This window comes from Lagenorhynchus albirostris, chromosome 7 (assembly GCF_949774975.1).
Source record: "Lagenorhynchus albirostris chromosome 7, mLagAlb1.1, whole genome shotgun sequence".
Classification (NCBI taxonomy): Eukaryota; Metazoa; Chordata; class Mammalia; order Artiodactyla; family Delphinidae; genus Lagenorhynchus; species Lagenorhynchus albirostris.
The window spans coordinates 90,917,212-90,939,685 of record NC_083101.1 but is presented as its reverse complement, the minus strand read 5'-3'; the positions used below and the strand labels follow the sequence as shown (position 1 = coordinate 90,939,685).

The 22,474-nt window shown below is 40.6% G+C and overlaps 1 protein-coding gene across 1 annotated transcript in view; it reads right to left on the bottom strand.

The window, feature by feature from the left end:
- The window catches only part of LOC132523813 (RING finger protein 11-like), a 43,992-nt gene extending 22,770 nt beyond the window's left edge, over positions 1-21,222 (bottom strand). The window contains 1 exon segment of the mRNA XM_060155499.1: positions 20,845-21,222. Coding sequence (XP_060011482.1) covers positions 20,845-20,925 — 81 coding nt within the window. The 5' untranslated portion in view covers positions 20,926-21,222.
- Positions 21,223-22,474: the final 1,252 nt, after the last annotated feature.

Sequence of the window (22,474 nt, the reverse complement as noted above, 5' to 3'; positions counted from 1 at the left end):
TGACACTTTGCACCATTCATTCAGCTAGTGTTTACTGAGGGCTTCATATGTACAGTACTTTTCTGGGTGCTACTGCTTTCAGCAGTGAACAAAATAAAGCCTTTACTCTCCTGGAACTAGCACTCTGTGTTGGGAGAAAACATAAACAACAAAGCAGGGTAAGGGTTAAAAAGAGATGGGAATAATAAATGGAATAGTTTTACCATTTGGTTAAATGTCAAACTATTATAAATCACATGGCCAGAAGCCATTGAGGTATTTTAATTCACAATAACCAGAGAGCCTCAAACATTTACCAAGGCACTTAACCGTGTTTATGGATTACAGCAACGCTCTAAGGAGGTAAGGAACTGTTACCATCCCCGTTTATAGATGAGGAGTCTGAAGAGATATTATGTGAGTTGCCCAGAATTACACAGCTGTAAGTAAGTGGGAAGCTGCGATGTGACCCGAACACATGCTCTTTTTTTTTTTTAATGTATGGACTTTATTATGTTTCATTTGTTTCTGATTTATGTGAATTTTTTCTTTAAAGATGTTTTTTGATGTCGACCATTTTTAAAGTGTTTATTGCATTTGTTACAGTATTGCTTCTGTTTTATATTTTGGTTTTTTGGCCGCAAGGCATGTGGGATCTTAGCTCCCCCACCAGGGATCGAACCCTCACCCCCTCCATTGGAAGGTGAAGTCTTAACCACTGGACCACCAGGGAAGTCCCCCTTATGTGACTATTTTTATGGCAATTTTTAAAATTTTATTTTTTTATTGACGTATAGTTGAATTACAGTGTTGTGTTCATTACTGCTGTATAGGAAAGTGACTCAGTTACACATTTATATACACTCTTTTTCATATTCTTTTCCATTACGGTTTATCACAGGATACATAGTTCCCTGTGCTCTACAGTAGGACCTTTTTGGTTTTTTTAAAATACATCCACTTTTTTTAAAATAAATTATTAATTTTTGGCTGCGCTGGGCCTTCGTTGCTGCACGCAGGCTTTCTCTAGTTGCGGTGCGCAGGCTTCTCATTGTGGTGGCTTTTCTTGTTGCAGAGCACGGGCTCTAGGTGCATGGACTTAAGTAGTTGTGGCATCGGGCTTAGTTGCTCTCTGGCATGTGGGATCTTCCCGGACCAGGGCTCAAACCCGTGTCCCTGCATTGGCAGGCGTATTCTTAACCACTGCGCCACCAGAGAAGTCCCATGTAGGACCTTTTCGTTTATCCATCCTGTATATACACCAGTTTGCATCTGCTAATCCCAAACTCCCAATCCAATCCTCTCCCACTCCCTCCCTCTTGGTAACCACCAGTCTATTCTCTCTGTCCTTGGTTATGTTTCTGTTTCACAGATAGGCAGAACCCAAGCTCTTAATTACTTTGTTATCCTGTTTCCTTGTTAAGAACAGAAGAAGGGTTTAAGGAAGGGACTGAGAGAGAAGGCAGTGAGCACTAGAAGTGCAAAACAGTGGGGCTGTCAGAAAGCACACCTGTCTCCTTCCCCCATCGTGAGCAGAATTTTTAAACGGCAGAGTATGTAAGAGTATGTGATGACACATCTCTGGATTAAATTGTCTCCCTGGTAAAACATGTACGGATGAGTCTTTAGTTCATTCAGACTGAAAGGTGAGAGCAGAGAACAGCTGGAGTGTCAGATTTCTTCTAGAAGTTCCTGCCTGATTGTTACTAAGAGGGCTACTACAGTACTAGTTAGTTCATTCGTCATGGATTAGGTGTTAGAGGAGTGAAACAATGAGCAAGATGTAGCGTTGGCCCTTTAGCAGTGGAGTGAGAGGGGAAGACACACAGCAGATGTCTCATCCTGCACATGACATGCTGTGATGGGCATATTCAGGGCGTTTGGTCAGTGTTTGTGGAAGAAGAGGGGGAGCTGTGAGGCAAAGAAAAGTTATCGAAAGAGGCAGTCGCTAAGCTAAGTCTTAAAGGACTCGTGAAAAACTGGTGAGTCAGCCGGTGAAGGGAAAGGACACTCAAGGCAGAGAGGATAGCGGAAGTCCAGAGCCATGAGTGTGCGAGGGCTGTGTTACGGAGCCACAGGCACAGGCTCTGCAGGATCAGTGCAGTGTCACCAGGCAGTGGCAAGTGCCCCTAAAGGAGACCGCGAGGAGGAGGAGAGCGGGTCTTAACCACCCATGTGTGTGGAGCTGGTTTCCTCAGAAAACAGCTAAGAATGGAAAGGACAAGTTCAGGTGGTATTTTAGACCACTGACGTCAGTATGGATGAGGAATTTGAAGAAGCCTGGAGACAATTACGCCCCACTCTTCTGAGGAGCAGTGTTTTTTATTTTCAAGTGGGACTTTCACGCTGCCACCTCCTCTCCTGTCCCTACTGAAAAGTTTATAGGCCGGCAGAAGGGAGAACCTGGCTTAAGTAAAGTTAATCAGGTTTCTTTACTGTACATCTCCTCAGGGCTGCTGCAAGCTAGTGTTCATTCTGGATTGTCACAGCAGGCGCATGGTACACAGCCATCCTCAAAGCTATTTGACTCTAGTGTCCTTTTTTAACAGAAGTGTCTAACAACTGGTTCCACCAAACAGCAATTTGGTAACTTCTAGACCAGGTAATACCAAGAAGAAAGGGGTCTGAAATAAGGTATAGACGAAGGGAGGAAATAAGGTCTAATTGTATTTAGGAAATTACAAGCAAGACTTGATCTTGGGAAGTAAGGAAGAAGTAGGAGGCGGAGGCTGAACCCCCATCTGTGTGACTAAGGTTGGGTGGTGGTATCATTGAGTTTGGAAATAGGGGATAAAGAACTGAATTGGGAAAAAGACTTTAGTTCTGGACATGTTGAATTGTAAAGCACCTGTAGAATTCAGGAGACAGACTGGTAGATAACTGGACATGCACGTGAAGACATGGAAAGATAAAAATTTGAATGTCATCAGCAGTCATTAAAATCATGAACATGGATGAGATTTCAGAGAATTGTGAGTACTGACAACGTTTAAGTAATAAGCAGAGAAAGAATTCTGGGAAGGAGTGAGGTGATAAAGTTTCAAGAAGGAGGAAGTAGATGACAGTGCCATCCTTCAGAGAATGTGAGTGTCCATTGGATTTGGGCAGTTAGGTCCCCAGTGACCTTAGAGCAGTTCAGTGAAGTGGTGGACAAAAAGCCAGATGGCAATAAATTGAGGGTGTAGGGCTGCCTGTGGGGGCCAGGCGGGGCTAGTGAAGACAGTGGGAATAGGCTACTCTCAAGGAGTTTGGATGAAAAGAGAACATAATTAGCAAAAAAGAATTTTTTAGAATGAGAAGGACTTATATTTTATATGTTGAAATGAAGGAACCGATAAAGGAGATCCTGAAGATGTAGATAATAATTTAGAGAATTGGGGAAACATGGACATATGAATAAGAAAAAAACCTTGCACAGTATATAAAAATCACTTGTATCCTTCGAGTTGGATGGATACTGGTAAGTTTGGGAGGAAATAAACATAAGAAGAGATAGAAGTTACATGAGTTTATACTGATAGCCTCAGTTTTCTTTGACCCAGATTTTTCAGAGACACATATATACACACACATAATTACAGTTTTAAAATTCTTTCATAGTTACATGTTTTATTAATCACGTCTGAGAAAAGTCACTGATTTTCATTTTGTACCGCATTATCTTGTAAGGACAAGATACAGTGACAACTTCCAAGCGTTTTGCATATCAGAGCTGAAACAAAGTATCTCCATAATTGAATTTTCACTTATTTGTAATAAATTTATCCTTAGGAGGATACTGTCATAGTGTTTGATCACAGATGAGTTTGGGCATTGCTGTCACTCAATAATGTTAAGCATCTGTCAGGCTCTCTCCTATACTATATATTAATTTTTTCTCTGTGAAGCAAATATTTATTGGCAGCCTGTGGGAATAAGATACACCTAGGTCCTCTTTCCTTGGTATATTCACAAAAGCCTCTGAAACTAAATTTCCAAGTCAGGCCATACTAAGTCCTGGCATAATAAGTTTTCATCGTTAACAGTTTTTTTGTGTTTGTGGGGGTTTTTTGTTTTTATTTTTTTGAAGCAAAGATAAAACACTGTCTTAACTCAGTAGTTGTCCATTGATTAATAAATCTGAGAAGACACTGATGAAACATGGTATTTTGAATATCCTTTCCACAGCATAGGTAATGGGCCATCCTGAAACTCTGGTGAGATGCTTATCATTTTCAGATTTTGGAGTGGCAGAGAAAACCCTATTATACCTTGAATTATCACTGGAAACATGAATTCAGCCAAATAAAAACAGTGCCTCTACCTACTGAGGTTGTCAATTTCCATCTTAACAAAAGTGAACATTTCTCCTTTAGATTAAAATCAAGAAAATCTCCTCTGTCCAGGATTCAATAATGGGGTGCAAGAAAGAGGCAAACTGAAGCTATTCCCTCTTTACACCTGAACAGTGAATTCATTCTGATAGCAAATATTTGTTATGATTCTGCTATGGCCAGGTGCTTTATTGTGTTTAGAGATCAAGTTACTGTTCATTCTTGGTAAGTAAGAAAAATCCATGTTTTAGGACTCTGAATAGTAACTTTATATATATATTAAAAATAAATATATATATTATATATAATATATATTCCACCTATTCAACAAAATTGTAATTTTCATCATCTCTTACTAATGATGAACTGTATTCACTCTTTGGAAAGGGCTTATAGGGAATTAAAGTCTCCATATACTTTCTAAATAAGACCATAGAAACCAAATTCTCAACTGGGAACAAACTTAGGTTTTGCTATGAAGGTTTATGCTTGCCTGGCCTTAGAGTGGTTGGCCAGGAACTCAAGGTGGAGTTTTTTTCCTCTAAGTTACCTTTTCACTGATGCCACCCGGAAAAAATTTGGAGGGAGTATTTTTTGAAATAGCTTTATCTCAGTAACCCTTTAAAAATGCTTCAGGGTATGGGGAACATAACTGTCAAAATGTTCAAGCAACTGTTGTGGATTTAAGTGTAATTGATCAGGAGTAATACAGGAAGGAGCTGGGTACAAAAGACAAAAGACCTGAGGCTATGTCATGTATTGTTTTTGGCTTATTGTACAAAACAGAGAAAGTCTTATACACTCAGGCAAGTTCCCCTACTGTTCTCTCCTTTTAGTAGAAATAAAAGAGAGCTAGTTTCTCAATAGCAGCATTCTATCCTTAAGTGGGTACACAGTGATATTCTAATGGTCTCTGGAGCAGAGAATAATTCCGTGGCAGCTCTGACCTCCAGTCACCAGGTTCTCTGTAACTTAGTCTTTCATGGCCAAGGACTATAATCATTATTGTATTTAGCATCTCAAAATTGAAAGGATTCCATGGACAACAAAACAGTAAGTGATTTCATGAAGTGTTTTAGTATGCATAAAATAAAAAACTATAAAAATACAAATCATCAGTAAAGCTTTTTCTTTCCGGAGAACTATATTCAGAAATTAATGTAAGCACCTAAGGTGCGCATGTGTGTTTTTTCACCCATGATCATGTTTGTGTGTGTGTGCATTCCACTGCTACAGGAGACATGCAAAATAATATCAGATTTGCTACTATATGAAGTACTGGTTTCTCCCAAGAACTGTACGCTCGCAGGGTTTGTTCAGGAAGGTGAGTGCCCTACCACCACATCGCAGTCAGATCTCATCACCATCTCATAGTTTAACCTTACATGCAGGCATATTAAATTAGTATTACTCCTCAGAACTTGCTTATTAATAAAACAAACTGAATTAGCCACTGGAGAAATCATGTTTGGAAATTCAATGACAATTTTACATTTTTCATAAAGGCTCAGAAATATTATTGCAGAGCAGGTGGTACAGAAAACTGTGGTCGAATTTGACATTCATTAATAATTGAAGTGTGGAACGTAACAGGTGAAAATTGATACTGATTTCTTTCCTCTAATATTGGGAAGAGTTCTAAAAGGTAAATAAAATGCGATAACAAGACATATCAAGTCTCACTGATTTCTTTGATCACCTCTTCCCCACATATCACTCCTTCGCCTACCATGTTTTGAATAATTCAATGTCCATAGTCTTTCCATTTCAGTGCATTATAAAACACACTCAAGCTGGGTTTCAATCATATTAGACTGAAAGCTGAACTTTTTATGAAGGATTATTTAAAAACAAATGCGTCTTGAGCACAACAGCCTTTGAAACCAAACAATCCTAGGAATTCAGTAAGGAAATGTCAACACTATGAAGAACTTTTGGATTCAGAAAATTCTGTAATCCTACTTGATGTATGTTAACCGTATCAATATTAACAACCTTCTGCTTGATTTCAGCACTGATTTGAGAGCTGAGTTACTACTGGTCTTGTATTTTAACTAGTTGTGAAAGCACTGAGAGAATTGTTCTCGTGTTGAACTTGACCTGCCTCTGGGAATGCTCTCTGTTCTATCCATCTTGGAAAGCTTTATGCAAGTGCATTTCTCTGCCTTCCTTCTTCTCATCTGCACCCCTTGGGAAAACAAAAGATGCTCAAATATAGATGTGAACACTGCAGATGCTCTGTTTGGCAATGGTGTCTTTCAGCTTCCCAATGAAAAATTATATTGCTGACCACCCATTTGACTGAAAAGTGACTCATTTTTCTGACAGATATCTGGCTTGAGATGCCAAAAGTAATAGGTCATTTCAAATTTCCTTTTTAATTTTAAGTCATAGCTTTGTGTTGCAACACTACTTGTTCAAAAGTTAGATCATAAAGGTTCCTTCCTATGATCTCCAAATAATCAAAATGTTCTTCAATAGGCTATATTAAAAGCAAGCAGAATATTCCTAATTATCAATCTTTCTCTTGAGCCATATAGTTCTTGTAATTTCAAGGAAGAGAAACTCAAATGTAAAGTGTTACAATAGCCAAGCCTACCAGCACTGTTATCTAACCATTCAGCAATTTTCTCTGCCAAGTCACTCTGAACCTTAGACTACTGAGAATGTGTTTTTAATTAATTTTTAAGGTTCTCCTCTTTTGAGTTAAAAAATCGTCACAATTTTTATAAGTAAAATTAAAGAAAAAACAAAATAGAACATCTGAGATATTTCCATTAGGCATTATCTATATATAAACACATATATATACATAATTTTAATATCTATACATATATAAAGGCACTGGGATAAATCTCCATCTTCTGTGTCAGTGGCACATAGGTCCATTATCTTAGGAATAGGGAACTCCTTTCACAATGGAAGTGAGGAAATAGGCTGGACCATCCTTGAATATAATCCATGAAGCCACCATCTAAGGTCGTCTGGATCTTGGTTCCTTCTAGCAATCTACTACTCCAACAATGTGTAGTTCATCAAATTCAGGTCTTTCTGAAGCCAGGCTAGAAATACAAAGTGAGGTGGACGACTAAGGTAACTGACCAAAAAGGAGGAAAGGAAGACGAGCAAAACAATTTCCCAATTTCATTTTTTCCCATATTCTCTGTGCTTGACAAGGGAAAAAATATTCGGGTCTGAGTTCCTCTCATTCTTAGCCATTGTTGGTTCAAAGTCTGAGGAAAAAAAAAAAAGGTAAAAACGAAAATATGGAGTCCAGAATTCCGTTAGCTCTCTTGCATGTAATATCACAACTTAAAAGGCCTTCCAAAATGGAGGGATAAACTTTTAAAAATATAGCCCAATCTTTTCAATCTAAACAAGTAAACACTAAAAATATATTTTAGAAATCCAGCAAACACACTAACCACAGTCAAAGCAAAGGAAGGCTTATGGCTTACCAAATGACAGTGGCTGTCTACAAGAGAGAGAACGAGAATACTCCAAAATTCTATCTGACCTGGCAGAGCTCAGCACAGCTACTATTCTTCTTTCCTAAAATCAAGGCATAAAGAAATTGAATAAAACTTGCCAAAATGTCACCCAGTGCCTCCAAAAGCAGATTAAAGAAGGGAGTGTCCAGAAATCAGGATGAAGAAAACTACTTAGAGAAGCCCTGTCTCCTATCAGTGGGCCACCAGGGTTTATCTGGGTAATAAAATGATAATAGTTCTTTTTGTCATCTTTTTATAATTTATACATTTAAATTTCAGTCAACATTTTAAAAATATCCAATCAGAATGACAGGCATTTCCAGAAGTATCAGTTTTTTTTAATCCTCACCCTTTTACAAATGTGAAAACTGAGGCTCAGTATAGCTGTCAAGGGATTTTCCTAAATCATTGAAGCTGTAAACCTGGTACCAAAGTCTAAATCAGTTTCTCATTTTATCTTGGCTATCTTCTTAAAATTCTGTTTAGGGACATGGGGAGGGGGAAGGGTAATCTGGGACGAAGTGAGAGAGTGGCATGGACACATAGACACTACCAAATGTAAAATAGATAGCTAGTGGGAAGCAGCCAAATAGCACAGGGAGATCAGCTGTGGGCTTTGTGATCACCTAGAGGCGTGGGATAGGGAGGGTGGGAGGGAGACGCAAAAAGGAGGGGATATGGGGATATATACATACGTATAGCCGATGCACTGTTATACAGCAGAGACTAACACAACATTGTAAAGCAATTATACTGCAATAAAGATGTTAAAAAATGTATATAAGAAAGCTATACTATAAAATAGATACAGTGATAATATATCTGAGAGGTGGAATTATGGCTAATTTTTATTTTTTTAATCTATTTTTGGATTATTCGATTACATGATTTCTCTATAAAGAATATGAATCTCTTGTGTAATAAAAGTTACTCAAAAACAAAACAAAACAAAACAATTCTGTTTAGGAAGAGAGGATAGAATGAAGGTTTGAGCATAGAAATCATTCTGGAAATCACTGAAGATACTGGGCCTGTAGTGCAGTTTCATTTGGAGTGGGTTTGGCTTACATTCTTATATTTAGTTTTATTTCTATACAACTATCAAAGAAGGAGAAAGAAGGTGGGTAATATTTGCATTTGCAACTAATCAAAGCAGAATTGCTTTTAGCTTTAACAAAAAGATCGTTCTGTGATCTCTGATTAACATCTTTATTCTTAAATGGAGCATAAATAACATTTATTGGCTAAGATTATTTGCAATAAACAAGACTGTTTACTGTTTACCACCTAGCAGATGATTATTTGTAAGTCTCACTGAGATGCTAAAACCTTATACTGAGCTCTCATTTTACCAGAGTGAATTTAAATTAACTTCAGCAGCCAGAATTAATGAAACCGGGTAAATGATGCAAAGATATTCCACAGAGTATTCTGTTTTAATTAGAGATAGAAAATGTGAGTCATTAGAGGTTTTAAAAAATGTTGCATTGTATTACTTTCTCATATTTTGAATCTAGGAATATAGATGAAAACTAAAAAATGTTAGCCTCTTTAGTTCAGTTTTAATGTATATCAGCTCTGAATTTATATTGAGTGAATAGTAAAGAGTCTGAATGAAGAACATAGTCTGGAGGCATTCAGGTACAAGTCCTAAATTTTATTAGAAGTTGAGTATCTGTTAATTAGCAGGTAGCTATATAACTTAACTATAAAGCCACTACAATTCAAACATTGTAGCACTACATGAATGAACACATATACAAATTAAACAGAAAAGAATATCCACAAATAGTTCTTAGTATGTCTGGGAAGTTTGATTGTGATAAAGTCAAGTTATAATCTTTAAAATTGATGCCTAGAAAACTACACACCCATTTAAAACTAAAGTCTGTACCTCACACTACATACCAAAATAAATTACACCAGTTGCACATGTAAGAAGCTTGCAAGTTGCCACTTTACCCTAACAAGATGCGTCTTTCACAAATGCTTTCTCCCACTCTGTGGCTTGTCTTTTCATTATCTTGATAGTGATTTTCAGAGGGCAGAAATTTTCTATTTTAATGAAGTCTAGCTTATCAATTCTTTCATGGAATGTGCCTTTGGTGTTATATTTTAAAAGTCATTGCCATACCCAAGGTCATCTAGGTTTTCTCCTATGCTATCTTCTGGGAGTTTTACAGTTTTGTGTTTTACATTTAGGTCTGTGGTTCATTTTGAGTTAATTTTTATGAAGGATATAAAGTCTGTGTCTCGATTTTTTTTTTTTTAACTATGGACATCCAGTTGTTTCAGCACTATTTGATGAAAAGACTATCTTTGCTCCATTGTATTGTCTTTGTTCTTTTGCCAAAGATCAGTTGGTTGTATTTATGTGGGTCTATTTTGGGGCTCTTTATTCTGTTCCACTGATCTATTTGTTGTTTCACCAATACCACCCTGTCTTGATTACTGCACCTTCATAGTAAGTCTTCAAGTTGAGTAGTGTCATTCCTTCAACTGTGTCCTTCAATGAGGTGATAGCTATCCTGGGTCTCTTGCCTCTTCATATGGACTTTAGAATCAGTTTGCCAATATCCATAAAATAACTTGCTGGGATTTTTATTGGGATTGCACTGAATTTCTATAGATTAAGTCAGAAAGAACTGACATTTTGATAATACTGAGTCTTCCTATTCATGAACATGCAATAACTCTCCATTTATTTATTCTTTGACTTCATTCATCATGGTTTTGTAGTTTTCTTCCTATAGAGGTTGTACATATTTTATTAGATTTATACAGAAGTATTACATTTTTGGCAATGCTAATGTAAATAGTGTCGGTTTGTTTTAAACCTATTCCACTTGTTCATTATTGGTATATAGGAAAGCAATTGCCTTTTGTATATTAACCTTGGATCCTGCAACCTTGCTATAATCACTTATTAGTTACAGGAGTTTTGGGTCAACTCTTTAAGATTTTCTACATAGATGACCATGTCACCTGTGAACAAAGACAGGTTTATGTCTTCGTTCTCAATATGTACACCTTTTATTTCCTTTTCTTGCCTTATTGCATTAGCAAGGACTTGCAGCACAATATTGAAAAGTTATAATAAAGGAGGATATCCTTGCCTTGTGCTTAATCTTAGTGGGAAAGCATTGAGTTTCTCTCCAGGAAGTATGATGTTAGCTATTGGTTTTTTTGTAGATCGTATTTATCAAGTTAAGGAAGTCCTCTCTATTCCTAGTTTACTGAGAGTTTTTCTGATGAGTGCATGCTGGATTTTGTCAAATGCTTCTTCTGCATGTATTTATATGTTTTTTTCCTTTATTTGTCTTGGTTGGATTATATTAATTAATTTTCAAATGTTGAACCAGCCTTACGTACCTGACACAAATCCCATTTGGTCATGGTATATAATTGTTTTTATACTTTTGTGGCTTCAATTCACTAACATTTTGTTGAGAATCTCTGACACCATTTTTATCACATTTCTACTATAAAAGGTTTGGGATTCTAACGAATTTAAGCTATTAATTAGTCTTATCAAATTGTGCTCTTTATTCAAAGATACACCATAGCAGAACCCTGAGGGGATGGATGGTGAATGTTAAGGCCTGAATTTACACTTCTTTTATTCTTTATACCCTGAATCTGTCTCTCAACAAGTGTTCACGGTTGATGTTTAATTTTATGGAAATTAGATATAGCTCACTCCATTCATTCATTCAACAGATTCTACAGCAGAAGGGAGGCTTCTAAGGAGGTAGGGTGTATTAGTGGGGCTGTAGGTTATTACAGGGAATGCAAGCAAGGCCTCATAATGGAGACGGTGATATTTGAGAAAAGACCTAAAAAAGTGAGTGGATGAGTACTGCAGATAGTAAAGACAACAGCAATTCAGGTAAAGGGAACAGCAAGTGAAAATGTCTTCCTACTATACTTGTTGAACATCAAGGACTAAAGAGTATAAGGTGTTTGCAAAAGAGTGAGCAAGGAGTAGAGGTGGAGGACATGAGATCAAATATATAATGTGGAGGGTAATCATGTGGCAACTTTCCAGCATTTTAAGAACTTCAGCTTCAACTATGATGAAGGGGAAGACACTGAAGTCACATAATTCTTCTGACTTAGATTCTCAAAGTGTTCTCCGGCCACTATGTTAAGGACACAGTTCAGAGGGATAATAATTAAGATGACAGACAACGAAATCTTAATCCTGAGTGGTAACAGTGGAAAAATCGAGAAACTGTCAAATTCTGGTTCTATCTCAAAGATAGGGCTGACACATTTTGCTTGTGTATTGGATGTGAAAGGAGAGAGAAAGAAAAACGTCAAAGATGAATCACATTTTGTAACTGAGCACCAGGAAGAATGGAGCTGCGCTTTTCTGTTTTGTAAAGTCTACAGGAAAAGCATGAGCGACTACGTGTGTATTTGATTGCAAGGTATATTAAGTTTGGGATGTCTATTAAATGACAAAACAGAGATATTCTGTTAGTAACCAGTCTTGTTAGGTGGACCCAGTCCGTAAATGACAACCATCAATCTACCTAATCTGCTCAATCTGAAGCCCCATAAAGGATTTGGGGGCATTAGTGTGAAGAGGGCTTCCTTTTGTGTTTGTGTGTATGTGTGTCATCTGCTTTGACACTGTGGTTAGGCTAAGGTAGCACTATTCTGGGCTTTCATCTTTGGCAACTTTTTTCTCACCATGAAGCTTTTTTATTGGGTTGACACCAAATGAGTATTTGCCTGATTCTTCATGTCCTGATTCTTTAACTATTTTCCTAGTTTGGACAGCCACAAATTTGGTTAGTATTTGTTAATTACACCCTTCAACTTGGACACACTTGAAGCGAAGTTAAGTCCCACCACACTGATGGTAGACTCCATCTGAGCCTGCTCAAAAGGGCACAGAAGGTTGTCCACGGGGAGGGTACTATCAGAGGCTGATTGACAGTATCTGTGTTGTAGACCAACTTAAGGGCAAACACATACGGTTCTTACGCTTTCCTGCTCCTGATAATAGGCAATGGCAGGCTCTGGATCACAATGCTTGAACCCAGCAGGAATAGTGTTGCATTACATGTGGCATGACTATGATAAGGGGTATATATGTTATCTAGCATGTATCTTCTTTTTTATGCTACACAAATACAAGGCTGTCACTTTCTGAGACATTAAACTTTCTCTGGCTGTGACAGATTAAAAGCAGATGCCAAGTTAGAAACATTTCTGAATTAGGTGATTTGGGTTCCTTGACCAGGTTAAGAAAAACAAAACAAAACTGTTCTTCTTCTTGGTTTCACATTTAAACAATATGAGTTAGTCTAAACTATATGACCAAAAAATCAAACTACTAAAATAACAGGCTCTTATCATTATTATTTTGATATAATAAATAATAGAGGGATATTGTTTTACTAATAATTACCAGCATTTAGTAACGACAAGCCAAACATTAAGTCTCTAGGAAATTTGTGAACTCCTTCATTTCTTACAATAACTCTGTCAGATTGGTACCAGTATCTATCCCCATTGATGAAGAAACTCAGTTTCAGAGGAAGACACTGAGGCACAGAGAGGTTAAATGTAACTTGTCTATAATTGCCCTAGCTGCTATGCTAGTCGGCTTCATCAACCACTATCACCACTATCACATTTCTTTAATTGGACTTTAGATTCAGATAAACAATTTTTCCTGGTTGCAAGGAAATCATTTAACAGGCCCACATTGCAATGCTTGAAATGCAAGTCTGAGTCCAAATCTGAGAACCCTAAACCATGTGATCACTAAAAATACTGAGTATCAATTCTGAGCCTTATAATACGAGTTTGCATTTAAAATAACAGGCCCTATTAGGAATAAGTGTACAAATGGCATTCTAGGAGGGAATATATCCAACAGGTGTTTTAAATTGCTTTAGTGGCAGTGAAAAAGTATGAAGGCATTTCCTGCAACACTAAATGAGCTGATTTGCTTTTGGTGGGTAAACACTGAACTTTGTTTACAAAACTTAACCTGAAAGTATTTTCTAAGTATCCTGCTATTACTCAAAGTTAGGCTTGTTATCTCCTTTAACAAACAAGAATGGTAAGACACAGTCTCAGTTAGTATAGTATGGATAAATCATTTGCAGGCTTGGGTAAACTTGTACCTTAACGAGTGTCTTCAATTTGGGGAAGACATGAATTCACTATTGCCATTCTCTATGCATATTATTGCCATATAAACTAATTCCAGCAAAAGAAAGCTATAGTTAGGTAGAACCTTTCATAAAGTGATGCAGTCACTCAGGAATACCTTATAACCTAAACTGACTGGACAGTCAGTAACCAATGAATTATTCTAATGCTGATTCATCTCAGAGATCCTTTATTCCAATGACTTCCACTGCTATCCTTCTCTTTTTCTTTTGGGATTAAGAACTACGCATAAAGTCTTAGTTACTCTAAGGTTCACCTTGTACCTCTCCTGTCATACAACTCGTCACTTTCCCCATCATCTGCCACCAAATGCCAAAAAGAAATCTGAGTACTCTGCGGTCATGGCACAGGTATTTCTAAAGAGAGGAACACCTATTCAAAAATCACTAATCCGAGAATAAATATATGGGGAAATGAACTGGGGACATGAGTGGAATCTACTGAAACTGTGAGAGGCCAGCAGGGCAGCTATGTGTGTCTATATGTGCCTTAAAGAATAATGCTCTCTAGGAGAAAATATGCTTTAATGCCCCAAACTTTAATCCAATTAATATCTGGGAATATATTTCAAGACCACTTGTATATATGTGTATGTACATAATGTTAGCATTGTATATTATTTGTGTTATGTTCTCCCTTATATTCATGGGAATATGTTGCCTTTAAAGTTTAAACTTTCTTGTTGATTTTGTACATGGATGAAGGTTCACACAGTAAGATAAGTTCAAGGATTTCTTTCTCCAATACCATTGATATGAATTCCTATTACTTAATTTCTTTTTGATAGATTTTCAGATGCCAGTCCAAGATAGTTCTGCCAATGGAAATCACAGGACTACCAAATATGGAAAAGACTGGAACACTTACAGTGTGTTTTCATGGTCTGCATCAGAATTCTACAGAAGGCATCTGGCTGAATTGGCAGTGAAATGAGAATGGAAAGTTAGTGTGTCGGTTACTTTTTAGTGTAGTATGTTTTCTTTTCTACTATTCTACTATGTATTAGAAATTACGTAAATATCAGGAGAAGAGAAATGGTTAAGAAAAAATATAATCTGTCATGTTAAAGACATTCGGCACTTACCTAGGCTCACAGGTAACACGAGAGAACATGAGAGCTGGCTTGTGAGAGCTAACCTTTTTCCATTTCCCTCAGTGTCTTCATGAAAAGTTTTGAGGCTCAAAGAAGGAAGTGACCCTGCCAGGTGCATACCATAAATCAGTGATGAAAGGGAGACTCCTTGGCTTCTGTAGAGCCATGACTCTGTACACATGGTATTAAAGAAGCATTAATTAAATGCCCCTTTACCTAACAACGTGGAGCTTAATCATAGGGTTTGGGCTTCTTGTCTCTTCTTTTCTTTTGCTTTCTCTTTTCCATCCTTGAGGGGCCTTAGTTTTTAGTTGCTCTCTTGAACTGGATTTACAAGACATTTCTTTTCACTAGCCCTTACTTTTTTGGATTGTAGGCTGAATTTTTAAGAAGTTGGGGAAGAAAAAAAAAAAAAGTTGGGGAAGGATACTGAACTGCCAAAAGTTAACAGATTATTGGCAAAGATATAAAAATAATTAGAATGCCAATTTTCCTGGGTATTCCCTGTGTACTTTAGGGGTAAAAATAGTATTTGTAAAGTGATTTCAAAATGTGAAAATATTACCTGTGGGATATAACCTACGGGTGAAGAGCACTAACTCTAAAATTAATTTGCCTGGATCTTTTTTCCCCAGCTCCACCACTTATTAGTGGTGGGAGTTCAGGAGTGGTACTTCTTTGTGTTCCACTTCCTCTTTGAAAATCAAGGGCTTAATAACCTCACCCATTTTACAGGGCTGTGGCGTGGAGTTAATACATGTAGAGTGGTTAGGAATCCATGCCACTCTTAAGTCTTTGAAAATCAATCTTACTATTGTTGTTACTACTATTATTAATTTGTTAGCTGTCCTTGAAAAAGTTTGCCAGCAGTACTCACTTGCTTTTCTTTTTGTTTTATATTCTCTACATCCCACTTAAGCATTCTACCAAACCTTAAGAGGCTCTTATCAGATATTTTACACCTCTTTACTTGTTTGTCACAGCAAAAGTAAAAGGAGTGTGGCTCCCCTTGATCAAACAAACCAGAACTTTGGTTTTCTCCCATTCATACACATTGGTGAACAGATGTGAGAAAACGACTCCATGGGGCTTTCAGTCTGGAGCCAAACATCCAGGCTCTGTGTAACTCGACACTATTATGCACACATGTTGGTCCCTTAGGACCCAAAAGAATCTCAACTAAGCCCATCATTATTTCAGGAATATGACGAATGCTTTTTGTGAAGTAGGTGAATGTCACAGAAATACAAGAAAAGGCAGGGGTGTTTCATATCACAACTTTTTGAGAAATGCTCAGCGCTCTAAGATGTAGCTGACAATTCCCCCATCAGCTAATGCTTTCAAAGTGACCATAAATTTCACCATAAAGACATTTTTTCAGCAATGGCAATAACGCGGTGACTATACTGCTCAATTCCTCACAGTGTCAGCATTAAATACATTAAAAGGGTAAGTTAAAATATCTGTCTGATTGCTTCTGACATAACCCCGAGATCTCTTTTACTTCTGTACTCCATCAATTATAATGTGGAACATTAAGACAAATTATTTCTAAACACTAACAAGGAATGTAGCAACAAGTGGCAGACAATCAAGGGGAATTTTGCCATAGCATGGTGCTTATTTTGTTACAAGCAGGAGTGCAAACCCAAAGGATGCAATTTAGAGGAAACTCTGTCCTGTCTATTCTCTAGGAACTAGAACAAGGAGACTGAGAGAAGATGATTCTGGGTAAATCAAACCGTTTTCTCCTAATTACAGCTGACTAATAGGGAGCAAACTCCCATGGAAGGCTGTGAGCTGCTTGAAGAAAGCTACGAGGTTGCCCTGGTTAGGGTCTTTCATATACAGTCATTCAAGCTCAGACTTGATCATCTGTCAGGGATGCTACAGTAGGGAGAGTTTTGCCGTAGCTCTGAGACTCAGCAAGATCACTTCCAACTCTAAAACCTACAATTTTAATTTAATCACCAACACCAGCCATCATTAAGAGCGACCTTAAATAACTCCAAATCTGTTCATCTACTCACATATTCTTTACACAGTCAACAGACCTCGAGTGATTACTACATGCCAGACACAGTTCTAAGACACAGAATAAGGGATAAGAAAGGTAACAACCTCTGTCACTGTGGGGCTTGAGTTCTTTGGGAAGAAGTTCATCTAAATACAAAGAGACACCAAAGATAATATTTGTTTTTATGATTATTCTGTGAAAGAAGTAAGGTAATCTGATAAATTGGGACTAAGTTAGGCCGGTAGGACAATCAAGGAAAAAATATCTTTAAGAGATGAGTGCCAAAGAATAGAAAGGAATCATTTATGGACAATTTTTCTGGAAATACTATTTCCAAAACATGGGAAAAACAAATACAAAAGCCCTGAGGCAAGATGAAGCTTAACTACAATCAAGGAACAAAAAGAAGCTAAAAGGTTAGCTTCTTGCACCCTCTTGCTCTGCTGGTAGGAATGTAAATTGATACAGCCACTATGGAGAACAGTATGGAGGTTCCCTAAAAAACCAAAAATAGAATTACCATATGATCCAGCAATCCCACTACTGGGCATATACCCAGAGAAAACCATAATTCAAAAAGACACACGCACCCCAATGTTCACTGCAGCACTATTTACAATAGCCAGGTCATGGAAGCAACCTAAATGCCCATTGACAGACGAATAGATAAAGAAGTGGTGGTACATATACACAATGGAATATTACTCAGCCATAAAAAGGAACGAAATTGAGTCATTTGTTGAGACGTGGATGGATCTAGAGACTGTCATACAGAGTGAAGTAAGTCAGAAAGAGAAAAACAAATATCGTACGTTAACGCAGGTATGTGGAACTTAGAAAAATGGTACAGATGAACCGGTTTGCAGGGCAGAAATACAGACACAGATGTAGAGAACAAACGTATGGACACCAAGTGGGGAAAGCCACGGGGGGTGGGGTGGGGTGGGGTGGGGATGGTGGTGTGCTGAACTGGGCGAGTCGGATTGACATGTATACACTGATGTGTATAAAACTGATGACTAATAAGAACGTGCTGTATAAAAAAATAAATTAAATTAAATTCAAAAATCAAAAAAAAAAGAATACTGTCTACTGTCCTCCGTGCCCCCTGGAACACTCACTCTAAATATCCAGGAGGTGCTTGCAGAATGAATGAATCAATGAACAAACAAGCTCACTCATTTCAAACGTGCGGTCACATGAGTAATCCGACCTTCTAAGAAGTTAAGCTTCTGGAAGGAGCCCATTTTCTTAACGTAGTCAGCATCGAGTCATCACAAAATATGAACTCTTATAAAGTACTGCCCCCTCACTTCCCATGAGAAAGCAAAATTCCTCAGCAGGGAAATAGGAGGGTAGCAGACATTACCCGCAAAGCTTTGGAAAGGCTGCGGCTCGCTGAGCACTTCACTAGGGCCCCTGACCGCCTGCCTGGTAGTAGGACAGACACACCAGGAACGGCTGCTGACCGGCAGAAAGAGCGCCCAGCCAGGCAGGCAGCACACCCCGCACCCTGCCAAGCGAGGTCTGGCCAGCAAGGGAAAGACGCCCTCTCCACTTCAGAACCGCCCACCACTAGAAAGCCAGGTCCTGCCAGGGCCTGGACACACGAGGCCTTCCTTACAAGGGTTACAAATCTGTGGCCTTGCTCTGCCTCGAATAAAAGACAGAGACGGGGACAACGTGACCATCTCCAGATGAACTTTCAACTTCGTTTCAAGTGCCTGGGTGCTGGGTCACAGTGCATTTCTAAACTCTTCCAATACTCAAAAATACCAATTTCTAAGATGCAGAAGAGTTGTTAAACATACACTTAGCACAGATCCCAGTCCCACTCCTGAGTATTTTCTCAAGTGAGGTAAAAACCCAAGTTCACATGGAAACCTGCCCTGGGATGTTTACAGCAGCTTTATTCCTGATCCCCTCAAAACTGGAAACATCCCACAAGTCCTGCCACCCACAGGCGAATGGACAAACGGAACATGGAATACAACACAGCCAGAAAAAGGAGTGGCTTCTCATACCCGCAACAACAGGGATGACGGACTTCCCTGGTGGTCCAGTGGCTAAGACTCCGCGCTCCCAATGCAGGGGGCCCGGGGTCCATCCCTGCTCAGGGAACTAGATCCCGCACGCTGCAACGAAAACATACTGCATGCGCCAATGAAGATCCCATGTGCCGCAACTAAGACCCGGCACAGCCAAGTAAATAACTAACTAAATCAATGTTTAAAACAACAACAACAACAAAAAAACCCGGGATGGATCTCGCATAGGTTTTACTGAGCTAAAGCAGCCAGAATCAAAAAGCTACATGCTGTTGTTCCGTTTACCTGGCTTTCTGGAAAAGCCAAAACCTTAGGGACAGACAGGAGATTAGCGGCCAAGAAGCTAGAGGCGCACTGGCGCCAAAGGGCAGCAAAAGGGATGAGAGGATTGCTCTGCCGCCGGACGGCGATCATCTGTCAAAACTCCTACAACTGTGCACTACAAGTGAACTATGCTTCACGGCTACTAAGGATAAACAAATGATTACATTTTGAAAAATGCGCCGGCCAGCCAACCCGTGCATGACAAGTGCAGTAAGAGGGGCGGGGAGGCAAGTGGATCAGCTGGACTTCTGAAGGTTCTCCCCACTTTCAGTTTCCCTCCCCTGGGATGTCTCCCCGCCCTGCCCACTGCTCAGGCCGCCCACCAGGGCCACCCGGAGTTACCCAACCGGAAAAGCCAGAGCCCAGGCTCAGCCGCGCCTCCGGGCACAGAAAGGGCAAAAATAGAAAGCGCCAGTGCGCGGTGGCGGGCTGGAAACCCTCGGACCTCAGATGACTGCGGAGAACCGGGGCCCGGGAGTCAACATCGGCTCCCAGGCGGTCCCAGCGTCCCGACCCCGACCCCGGCCGCGACACACTTTCCACAAACTGACACACACGGAGCCCGCGCGAGGGCCGGGTCGCCTGGAGGACGGTCCCCCGCAAGCCGAGGGCACGAAAGGGCGCCCCAAAGGCGCCGGCCCAAGGCGCCCGCTGCGCTTTCCCTTCGGAAGGTGGGCTGCGGGGCCCAGGCGTAAACCCTGAAACAAGGAACACGCGCACCACGCCGCCACGGGGGACGAGAGGCCGGGCGCCCACCTAGCCGGACACCCTGCATTTCTGGAATCACCGGACGCCTGTGTACATTTCCGTCTGGCCTGTCATTTTCCAAAGGCCACTCAAGGTCAGGGGACAGAACGCCTCCTCTCCAAGTGTCCTGCCAGCCCACCCACTCAAGATCAGAGGGACAAAATGCCTAACTAAAACAAAACAAAACAGAAACACAAAAAAACTGGAGAGAGAGAGGAAAGGGTGACCTGAAAAATAAAAAAAAAACTAAGCACGTTGACAGCGCTAAGAATAAACTACCAGGAAAAAGAAACCCTACATGTCAGATCCTAAAGTACAGAAGGGCAAGCCCGCCGACATTCCAGGCCCGAGGGAACCGGGGTCCGCAGCCCTGCAGAGCCAACCGCAGACCGGCTCAGGCGCCCCTCGGAAGCGCGGGGTCCCCGCGGCCGAGTCGGCGCCCCCGGCCGGCGCCGGCTCCCCTCTGCCCACTCTGCGCGCGGGGGCTGGAAACTGCCGCGGAGAACCACGGCGGGGCGGGAAGGGGGGCTCCAAAGAGGGTCTGGCGACTCGAGTCCCTCCGTTTCTCGGTGGGCTCAGCGCGCGCCGTGGGGGAAGAGGGGCGGGTTTCCGGGAGGAGGGGACGGGCGGCACTTACATAGACCGGCAGCTGCCACGGGTAGACGGCGGGCTCGGTCCCCAACAGCGACTCCAGCCTCAGCTCCAGCTTCTCCCCCATGTCTTCGCGCGCGGCCCCCGCACCGCGCTACTCGGGCGGTTGGAGGAGGGCCGCGGCGCCGCCGGCGGGGGCGGGGCAGACGGGCAGGCGGGAGGCTGAGGGGAGGGGGCCTGGCCTGGGCCTCAGCTGCCGCCGCCGCGCTCCCGCCCGGCCCCCGGCTCCCTCTTTGTGGTCACAGGCCCGGGGCCTCCAGCGCTGCTGCGAACTCGGGCCGGCGTGAGGCGAGCACAATGAGCCGGGGTCCGGACTAAAACACTCCCCGCGCGCGCGGCCCGCCCCGTGGACTCGCACGCTCTCGCGCGCGCACGCACGCACGTACGCACGCACGTACGCACGTCATCGGCTGTCCCTGGCCACACCCACCGGCCCGAAGTGGGGACCCGGGAAAACCCCCTCAGGGCCAGTGATGGCGGGTTCGACTCCCGCCCTCGACGTACCGTGACACACCCCCTTCCCCCCAATAATAAGACTATAATTCCTATTAAATATGACAGCTGGAATCCGGGCTTCTGTTCACAAAAATGCCGTGTATTTAGCCTATGCTAGGCACCAGACCGCGGACGCTCAGTACTGGCAAAAAAGGAAATGCCCTGCCCTCATAGCACTGCCATTTTAATTGGAATAGTAGTGACAATGGTCAAGGGAGAAAATAAAGTGTCATCATCGCCACGGGGATGGTTAATCTCATGTGCGCACTGCGTGGGGCCCCGGCAACCACAAACATTATTCCAGATGTGGCCAGGAAGGTATTTTTCAGAAGAGATTAACACGGAAATTGGTCCACTTTGCGTAAAGGAGATTGGCAATGCCGCGGCGTGGGTGGGCCTCGTCCATCAGCTGAAGGACTGGAGAGAAAAATGAGGTGCCCTAGAAAGAGGGAAGTGTTCCTCCAATGGACTTGGCACATCAGCTCTTCCCTGTGTCTCCAGCCCAGAGTCCTGCCCTGACTTGCCTGCCTCACGGTCACAAGAGTCAACTCCTTAAAACGAAACTATATATGTAAAAATATTGAATATATACAAGCCTATTAATTTGTATATGTGTGTATAGATATTATATATATATGTATACACATATGTTTATATGTGCATGCGTTTGTAGTCTATGTGTAAGTACTATATACAGTATACATACAAGCCTATATATTTGTGTGTATATATTGTATACATGTATGTATGTGTATATATATAGTATACATATTATAAAGGTGAACATGCTGTTTCATAGAGATAGTGATAAAAAGAAGAAAAAAGTAACATATCAAAATGATAAAATCATTAGAGTTTGCTTAAACATCAACTCATTACTCTCAAAAGAGATAATGGTAAGGAAATACACATTTTACTATCTTTATGGTAGGAACTGTATTTTAGATAGTCAAATAGCTCTGAGGGTCACTGTTCTTAAAAATGAATTCTATCTCAAAAATGGAGAAGAAATGATCAAATTTAAATAACTTTTTGCAATCTATATTGAAATAATGGATTTAGGCAACAGTCATAATGGCTGTTACCATTGTACTAAGGTGGAATGCTAATGGGAAGAATTA